This window comes from Triticum urartu, unplaced genomic scaffold (assembly GCF_003073215.2).
Source record: "Triticum urartu cultivar G1812 unplaced genomic scaffold, Tu2.1 TuUngrouped_contig_5981, whole genome shotgun sequence".
Taxonomy (NCBI): Eukaryota; Viridiplantae; Streptophyta; class Magnoliopsida; order Poales; family Poaceae; genus Triticum; species Triticum urartu.
The window spans coordinates 1,768-11,845 of record NW_024116702.1 but is presented as its reverse complement, the minus strand read 5'-3'; the positions used below and the strand labels follow the sequence as shown (position 1 = coordinate 11,845).

Genomic DNA, 10,078 nt, shown 5'->3' with positions numbered 1-10,078 from the left:
TTTGGTCTAAGAGGGTACATGGACACACTCTCCCCCTCTCGTTGCTATGCATCTCCTAGATAGATCTTGTGTGAGCGTAGGATTTTTTTTTAAATTGCATGCCACGTTTCCCAATAGAGTAGTCATCAATGGTGAACATCTCTATGTTAAAAATATCTACTATATGATTCACGTTCGACCTTTCAATCTCCAGTGTTCCGAGGCCATGTCTGTACATGCTAGGCTCGTCAAGTTTAAGTCGAGTCTCCCGCATGTGCAAAACTGTCTTGCACCCGTTGTATGTGAACGTAGAGTCTATCACACCCGATCATCACGTGGTGTCTCAACATGACGAACTGTTGCAATGGTGCATACTCAGGGAGAACACTTATACCTTGAAATTTTAGTTAAGGGATCATCTTATAATGCTACCGCCGTACTAAGTAAAATAAGATGCATAAAAGATAAACATCACATGCAATCACAATATGTGACATGATATGGCCATCATCCTCTTGTGCTTTTGATCTCCATCTCCAAAGCATCGTCCTGATCTCCATTGTCACCGGCTCTACAACTATTGCTTCTATAACTATCGCTAACGCATAGTGATAAAGTAAAGCAATTACATGGCGTTTGCATTTCATACAATAAAGTGACAACTATAAGGCTCTTGCCGGTTGCCGGTAACTTTTACAAAACATGAGCATCTCATACAATAACGTATATCACATCATGTCTTGACCATATCACATCACAACATGCCCTCCAAAAACAAGTTAGACGTCCTCTACTTTGTTGTTGCAAGTTTTATGTGGCTGCTACGGGCTTCTAGCAAGAACCGTTCTTACCTACGCATGAAAAACACAACGGTGATTTATCAAGTTTGTTGTTTTAACCTTCAACAAGGACCGACCACAGTCAAATTTGATTCAACTAAAGTTGAAGAAACAGACACCCGCCAGCCACCTTTATGCAAAACTAGTTGCATGTTTGTCGGTGGAACCGGTCTCATGAACGTGGTCATGTAAGGTTGGTCCGAGCCGCTTCATCCAACAACACCACCAAATCAAAATAAGACGTTGGTGGTAAGCAGTATGATGATCACCGCCCACAACTCTTTGTGTTCTACTCGTGCATATGATCTACACATAGACCTGGCTTAGATGCCACTGTTGGGAAACGTAGCATGCAATTTCAAAAAAATTCCTATGCTCACGCAAGATCTATCTAGGAGATGACGAGCAACGAGAGGGGGAGAGTGTGTCTACGTACCCTCATAGACCGAAAGCGGAAGCATTTGACAAGGTGGTTGATGTAGTCAAACTTCTTCTCGTTCCGGCCGATCAAGTACCGAACGTACGACACCTCCAAGTTCTTCACACGTTCGGGTCGATGATGTCCCTCGAACTCTTGATCCAGCAAAGTGTTGAGGAAGTAGATGAGTTCCGTCAGCACGACGGCGTGGTGACGGTGATGGTGAAGTGGTCCACACAGGGCTTCGCCTAAGCACTACAAGAATATGACCGAGGGTGTAATCTTTGGAGGGAGGTACCGCACACGTCTAACAGATGTTGTTGTGTGTTCTAGGCACCTCCCCCCCCCTCATGTATATAGGTGGGAGGGAGAGGGAGGGAGAAGCCAAGGGGGGTGCCCCAAGTAGGCCGAATCCCACTTCCTTCTCTCCCCCCCTCTTTCCTTTCCCTTCTGACAAACATGGCAGGGGCGGGCGCGGCCAAGGGCAAGAGCCCAAGTAGGATTTGGACCTACTTGGGGTGCCCCTTGGCCTCTCCCTTCTCCCTCCCACCTATATATATGAGGGGGCGCCTAGCGCACACGAGATCAATTGTTCGCCGTGTGCGGCTCCCCCTCCACCGTTTACACCCCCGGTCCTATTTTCATAGTGCTTAGGCGAAGCCCTACGGAGATCACTTCACCATCACCATCACCACGCCGTCGTGCTGACGGAACTCATCTACTACCTCAACATCTTGCTGGATCAAGAAGTCTAGGGACATCACCGAGCTGAACGTGTGCAGAACGCGGAGGTGTCGTGTGTTTGGTATTTGATCGGTTGAACCGCGAAGAAGTTCAACTACATCAATCGTGTTGTGAAACGCTTCTTCTTACGGTCTACGAGGGAACATAGACACACTCTCCCCTCGTTGCTATGCATCTCCATGGATAGATCATTGCGTGTGCGTAGATTTTTTTTGTTTTCCATGCAACGATTCCCAACAGTTTTGACAAAGTGTTGTTATTTGAGATATCTTATTATTGCTTGCTAGTTGATTATGTCATTGATATGAGTTAATATAATTTTTAAGAGTTATTGTCGACATGGTTAGTTATAATCTTTGCTGAAAACCTGGATGCTACTTAAGCTTATTTATGTAAACAAGAGCAACAGAGATCATAAAAGTTTTTCTTTTTCACTTTCAGTTTATCAACTGAATTGCTTGAGGACAAGCAAAGGTTTAAGCTTGGGGGAGTTGATACGTCTCCATCGTATCTACTTTCCCTAACGCTTTTCCTCTTGTTTTGAACTCTAATTTGCATGATTTGAATTAAACTAACCGGGACTGACGCTATTTTCACCAGAACTATCATGGTATTGTTTTTGTGCAGAAATAAAAGTTCACGGATTGGAACGAAACTTTGAGATGATTTTTTATACAATAAAAGAGAATTTATGGAGCCAAGAACCACCGGAGGGGGCACCTAGGTGGGCACAACCCATCAGGGTGTGCCCCCCTCCTGGCGCGCCCAGGTGGGTTGTCCCCACCTGTGGCCACGCAGACCTCAACCCTGATACTATAAAATCACATTTTCGAAGAGAAAAATCAAGGAGAAAGAATTATCACGTTTCACAAGACGGATCCGCCACCACCTCCTGTTCTTCATCGAGAGGCTAGATCTGGAGTCCGTTTGGGGCTCCGGAGAGGGGGATTTTCGATGTTCATCATCACCAACCCTTCTCCATCGCCAATTCCATGATGCTCCCCACCGGGAGTGAGTAATTCCTTCGTAGGCTCGCTGGTCGGTGAGGAGTTGGATGAGATTCATCATGTAATCGAGTTAGTTTTGTTAGGGCTTGATCCCTAGTATCCATTATGTTCTGAGATTGATGTTGCTATGACTTTGCCATGCTTAATGCTTGTCACTTTGGGCCCGGGTGCCGTGATTTCATATCTGGACCGTTTATGTTATCACCATTATATCTATGTTCTAAATCTGATCTTGCAAGTTATAGTCACCTATTACGTGTTATGATCCGCAAACCCCGGAGTGACAGAAGTCAGGATACTTTCCGGTGATGACCATAATTTGAGGAGTCCATGTATTCACTATGTGTTAATGCTTTGTTTCGGTTCTCTACTAAAAGGAGGCCTTATTATCCCTTAGTTTTCAATAGGAACCGGCTGCCATGGGAGGGTAGGAAAAAAGATGTCATGCAAGTTCTTTCCATAAGCACGTATGACTATTTACGGAATACATGCCTACATTATATTTATGAACTGGAGCTAGTGTCGTATCACCCTAGGTTATGACTGTTATATGATGAATATCATCCAACGAGTTCACCGATCCAATGCCTATGAATTTCTCTTATATTGTTCTTGCTAAGTTACTACTGCTATCGTTACTGTTACACTTGCTACAAAATCATTGCTATCATTGTTATTGTTACTATTGCTATTGCTACTACTATAAAACTATCATATTACTTTGCTACTGATCACATTGCTGCAGATAATTAATCTCCAGGTGTGGTTGAATTGACAACTCAGCTGCTAATACTTGCAAATATTCTTTGGCTCCCCTTGTGTCGAATCAATAAATTTGGGTTGAATACTCTACCCTCGAAAACTGTTGCGATCCCCTATACTTGTGGGTTATCAAGAGAGGGTCCTCACAAATTCCCTTACTACCTGGGCTAACAAAGCCTCACGACACCTCGAGTGTACTGACGTATGCCCACTATGTGGTGTTGAACATGAGGATGGATTCTACATGCTATGTAGGTGCCCACTGGCGAGGGAGCTTTGGAGGATCATGGCGTTCGATTGGAACATCCCCAAGGTGGAGTCTATCCGTGACACGGGGCCAAAGTGGCTTTTTGCACTATTGGAACCCCTAGATGAGACGGCGAGACTGGTGGTACTCATGATCATGCGGTGAGTGTGGCATGTTCGTAATGAGATTACCCATAACAAACCACCGCCCCCGGTTGAGGCCTCTCACCGGTTCTTACATGTGTACACCAATTCCCTCCTATATATTTAGCAATACCCGGCGGCCAACATGGAGAAGGGGAAGATGGTTGTCTGTGCCACCCCACAGCGTGCGGAACCCAGCAAGAGGGATAGGGTGTGGGCATGCTGGACTCCCCCTAGCACGGGCGCGACCAAGCTTAACACCGATGGCAGTTTCATTGCAGCCACGGGAGCAGCAGGCGGAGGTATGATCCTTCGAGATGACAGAGGGGATATCGTCTTCAACGCATGCAAAGAAAACCGCACATGTGATAGCACGCCGGAGGCGGAGTTCTTAGCTTGTAGAGAAGGCCTGGACCTTGCTCTACATAGGACCACGATGCCTATCATTGTGGAGTTAGATAACGCGGAGGCGGTGGCGATGCTCACAGCACCAACGGCAGATAGATCACAGCACCGCGCTCTCGTTGGAGAGATTAAGAACTTAGCACGCTAGAGAGCTTGTATTCATGCAGTGTAGCTGATGGCAGAATACCGCGAGTCATGAGTTGGCCACGTATGGCCGTAGTACCCCACGCACGGCAGTATGGTTCGTAGGAGGACCGAACTGTCGGGGTGGCCCCTGGCGCTCCTGCTTGCGTTGCCGATGCGGGCCGATGGAGCACCTTCACGCGCAGCGCGACGGGGAAGCCGCGACGCGAGGTGCCCATCTATGCGCGGCCGGGGGCGGCCCCTGGTGCTCCTGCTCACGCGGTGTTGACACCAGATTTTGGCATGGTCGAAAACATAATTAAGAAGGCCTCAAATGGAAAAGTGCTCAAAGTGAGAAAGTTTCGTATCGTCAAAAGAAGGAAATTTAATATTTTGGCCATAGCCATCCGGTCTCATCTCTAAGGTCGAAGTTGTGTTCGAAGTACTGAGATTTTGTATTCAGAACACTATTTGGCTGATTACACCCCCAAGATTGCCTCATATGAGAAAAACTTTCTACATGAATTGTGTTCGTCTCGTCAAAACAGTCGATTTGGATATAAAAAACGTCTAAATTGGAGTTCATATGCAAAAGTTAGAGCCAAAACAGTGTGCTGCAAAAGTCTGCCCTGTAAGTTCCGGGCAACTTCCGGGGAGGTTTCGGGCTAAACCGAAAGTTTGCACGCGGTGCGCCCCGAAAACTGGAGTTTTAATATTATTTGCAAATTTGCGGGCCCGAATTCAACCTCAAGATGACCTCGGATGAAAAAGTGATCAACTAAAGAGTTTTCCTTCATTGCAAGATCTACAACTTTGCTTTTGAAACCATCGTGATCCGAAGTCGTATGAGACCTGTAGATTCAATAAAAAAGGGCTACTTGATATAATTTGATCCCGGAAGTTCCGACCCTCATAGTCCGAGTTGGGGTAACTTTATAGTCCGAGTTAGGGTAACTTTTGATGATTTGGACGTGATTTGAGTCATTTTCTTGTACGGCAAGTCCAGCCGCCTCATATATATGTAAGGGGTGACGGCCGATTGAACAACACACAACTGAACAAATCAATCTACTACTTTTACCTTTACTTCTATCTTCTCCCTCATATCTTCTTTCTCATTCTTCGTTCGTTCTTCTAGTTGCAGGGCGGCGAACCTTGAGGCCCTAGGGGCGATCAGGTTGACCTAGGGAAACCCATAGCCGCCGCGTGCCCTGACAGGGTCCCTCCCGGGCGTGTGGGGTTTCAGGTTTTCAAAAACGCCCGCCGGATTGCTTGCATACCGCGCTTTCGGACGGGTCTCCTTCGATGTGAGCTGCGGTGTATCACCCTCGGCATTGGAGGTACACAGTGACGTGTTCGTGTGCGAACCCACAGCCAATGCGGGCGGAGCAACTCCATGTGTGGCACGACACGGGGCAGCTACGGCAGGGGCGCGCTGCTCTTGTTCCCGGATCCATGGCCGCCTGGCCTCGTCACCGGCAACGACACCATGAGTGGTAGGGGAGGAAGAGGGAGAGGAAGAGAGAGGGGTGGAGCGGGATGGATAAGAGACGAGGGTGTGGGATGCGTTCGCAACGACGCACAGTTTCTCCAAACAAAAAAAAACGCTAACGTGGATAGCCTCATTGCTCTAAGATCGATTCGTAATTTGCTGACTCTAGAGGGGCTTTTTTGTAAAAAGTTTGTGAGCTCCTAGCAACCCCTGGATCTGAGATCCGACGGTTCCCGAAAGTCTGTATCACCGTATCATCTAAGTATATTCTCCCCACATCTAAGCTCCAATAAATAACGCAGCAAAAAAAAAAGCACAAACATAGTGGACATCAGGTAGAAGTCCTAGACACACCCTTAAGGATTATATTACATACTGAATGCATCTCTAACAAAATAAGCCCCCTCTCTCCAAACAACCACCCCAACCCATGTTGTACTGGGACATAAATTTTTCAACGCTCTTGCCCGTCGCCACATGCAAACTTAAACAATCTGAGTGTTCAGTCGCCTGGTACTGCAACAACCGACATAATTCTTGAAGAAGACAACATAAAATGTACTACTAGTAACTAATACAGAATTTTCTCTGAGCGCCCAGAGCTGATGTTCTCAGAAACTAACACGGTTCCATGTCTCATTACACCAGATTTTCATTTTTATTGTGATGTTCAACTCTTGATAAAAACTTCTTAGTCGAACACAAAGTGTTGCGGCACCGACGAGTGTTACACAGAAAACATATACTAGGATAACTAGAGTTACAATCCACAAGTGTGTAGTTCCGCATGCAACCCGTGCATGTCTTCAACTCAAGGCAACCGGCGCAAGGAAGCCAATGTTGAACCCGAAGGAGATGCAGCTCAATTCCTCATCGTGCTTTCCGAGCATCTTCATCTGAATGGTGTAAGAACCCTGCCACAGAGCAAAATGACCGCGTGTTGGTCAAAAAAAATCGGAGGACAACTGATACAAACAATTCGATGAACATCTGTCATGCCCTGGGCTCAAATGCCCAGTAATGAGAAAATATGCACATCATAATTCAGAAACAGAAGTAAATGTGCTGAACGAAATCTTACTGGTGGAGTGATTGATGGTAAGGTTTGCGAGTGAGATAGCTCAAAATCAGAAGTTGCCGGGCATTGGGTCTTCGTACAGATGTCATCCGTTTCAGAGTAAACATTGAAGATCCAATATTTAACATCAATAACCAGCTTCCCCTCGGTGATGTTTTTATCTGCACACAAGGACATGGAAAGACATTAAAAACAATAATTCTACATGGGGAAGGACAATAAACAAAACATGTGCTGTCAATTTGACTCATGATAAGATAAGCACCATAACCTTACGATTTTAACTGGAGAGTAGAGAACCATTCATAGCTCATATGGTAAACATATACACCCTCTGTAACTAAATGTAAGATGTTTTTGCAGTTCAAAGTAAAGGCAATGATTATCAGGATTGGGGAGTTCCTAAAGGTTCCATCCAACAGGCAAATTAGAGATCTATGGAGTAAGAAGCACATACGACTGGCCACTTACAAAACACGTTAAGAATCCCATTTGAAGTAGGGAAAGTTGGCATGAATCAGAACATGATTCTCAATGTTTGAATGGCATGACCAAATATTCCTTGCATCACATACAGACCCTCACAATGCATGAGATGGAATTCTGATTTGGTGTCGCAAAAGGATGATCACTAGATGATCTCAGTCGCCATATGCTGAACTCAATCAGTCACTTTCCACATGTGAATGCTAAGGCAGGCAACACGAACATAACTCAATTAAACAGACTATTAGCCAATGCTTGCCAGAATCAATTGACTAGTAGAACCAGTAGCAACGTTCTTGCTGCACAACTCAAAGCTGCAATTTACCTTTTGCAGTAAAGGTAAGATTAAGCTGCTCTTAAGTTTGCACTATTCTGGTACAGCGATAAATGACCATTTTGTATGCTGGCCAGCACATTACAGGACTCAGCAAAGTACAGAGACTCAATAACTTCTGCGAGAACCAGTAAAAAGGGAATAAAAGACTTAATGGATCAATATATAGCCATACAATGTGTAGTAAAAACGGAATAAAAGACAGATAATGTGTACATATAGTTATATTATCTGCAGTACTAATAGGCAAGAGCCAACTGCCATGCCTTTTCCAATGAATTATATATCTAGAGCCAACTACTCATATTAAGAAATCTTCCATCCTTGAGAAATATTCATGCCAAGGACTCTTGGTTCTGTACATGGGCAAATAGTTTCTCAGACGAAGTTTTAAGAGATTATCGCTAGCTAAGGGTTATATATCTAGAGCCAACTAATCATTATAAGAAATCTTCCATCCTTGAAAAATATTCATGCCAAGGACTCTTGGTTCTGTATATGGGAAAATAGTTTCTCAGACTAAGTTTTAAGAGATTATCGCCAGCTAAGGGTTATATATCTAGAGCCAACTACTCATTATAAGAAATCTTCCATCCTTGAAAAATATTCATGTCAAGGACTCTTTGGTTCTGTACATGGGAAAATAGTTTCTCAGACGAAGTTTTAAGAGATTATCGCCAGCTAAGGGGCTATAATTCTACAGACTGCTGTCGCGCATAAACTACAAATGGTGGCACCGACTGAAGAACTTCACAGATTTTCAAAGAAGTATTCCCTCCAAACTTTGTACTAAATCAGCGACAATTAATATGGATCGGAGGGAGTAGTAATTTTCTGAAATACAGCCTCTTAACAGCAATGGATCATATAAGTCACACAAAGCAAAGCACCCATTTGCTAAAGCTCATAGCAAGAGACTTCACCCATCACAATTTCACAGCCACAATGCAAGAAAGCAAAGCAGAAAAATCCCAATCTTAAATAAACACAAAGCAAGCTAAATAATTTTATTTATTTATTCATAGCTAGAGACTTCACCGATCACAACTTCACAGCCACAAGGCTAGAAAGCAAAGCAGGAAAAACCCAATCTTAAATATACACAAAGCAAGCGAAATAATTTTATTTATTTATTTTAGAGAAGAAACTATGTCCCAATAACCGCACACAAAGTTAGCCCATAACATTTAAGTTCAGATATACTACAAAGCTTAACTCCCGATTGGTAATTTCTTCCAGAGCCCTAACTAGTGGACCAGATACATGGCAGAACAAAGTAGGCAAACACGCAAGGAAATAAAAGCATACATAAATTACGCCCAGAGAGAGGTTTACCTGTTGTAGCGGAGATCTTGAAGGTGGCCGGCACGCCGCGCTCGACCGGATCAGGCACGATCTCCACGCCGCTCACCTTCACCGGGTAGTTTTTGCCCTTATCTGCAAACCACAGCAGCAACAACAGAAGTTAGCAAATCCACACGAAATCTCCACCTCCGGGAACCCCAAGTGGCTGTAAAAGACGAGATTTTCGGGGGCAGAACTCCTGGGCTGCTACTTACTGCAGTACTCGACATCGGTGACGGCGTAGGCTGCCGGGAGGAGGAGGAGGAGACAGACGGCTGCGGCGGCGAGGAGGCTCTGCTTGGTCGCCATGGTCGTGGGGTTGGACTTGGAGAGTTGGGGGACTTGTTTGTGAGGCGAGAGGTTTTCCTGGCCTGGTTTTATAAAATAAGTCGAGAGGGGATAAAGAGAGTTCGTGTCAGTTTTCCTTCTTCTCGCGTGTTCGTTTTGGCTTTGTAAGATTGGTCGGCTGGCGACACTGACGCGTGGAGCCAGAATATTGACAGTCTTAGTTAATTCCGAGGAGGATTGTGATTATCGAAGCAGTTGTAGCACGGATGGTTCCTTGGCGAAACTTTTTATTCATAGAGTACTTTTTATTGCAAGATGATCATCATACATCTGGTCAAGCTCGACCGGATCAGGCACGTCACCTTTGCATCACTTGTTAGTCACCTTTG

The 10,078-nt window shown here is 44.9% G+C and overlaps 1 protein-coding gene across 1 annotated transcript; it reads right to left on the bottom strand.

The window, feature by feature from the left end:
• Positions 1-6,791: 6,791 nt before the first annotated feature.
• Positions 6,792-9,832, bottom strand: LOC125529967 (MD-2-related lipid-recognition protein ROSY1-like). The gene is made up of 4 exons (XM_048694388.1): positions 9,617-9,832; positions 9,393-9,494; positions 7,241-7,398; positions 6,792-7,073 (listed from the first exon to the last, which is right to left on the bottom strand). Exons 1-4 carry the CDS (start codon positions 9,708-9,710, stop codon positions 6,966-6,968), a joined length of 462 nt encoding a protein of 153 aa, XP_048550345.1. The 5' UTR covers positions 9,711-9,832; the 3' UTR covers positions 6,792-6,965.
• Between the last annotated feature and the right edge of the window lie 246 nt (positions 9,833-10,078).

Bases quoted from the DNA above. Each gene is read 5' to 3' on its own strand.
- LOC125529967 (XM_048694388.1), bottom strand. From the start codon at position 9,710: ATGGCGACCAAGCAGAGCCTCCTCGCCGCCGCAGCCGTCTGTCTCCTC. The intron at 7,399-9,392 runs GTAAACCTCTCT...CCTTGTGTGCAG, and splicing joins CAAGATCTCCGCTACAACAG to ATAAAAACATCACCGAGGGG. The intron at 7,074-7,240 runs GTAAGATTTCGT...GCTCTGTGGCAG, and splicing joins TACCATCAATCACTCCACCA to GGTTCTTACACCATTCAGAT.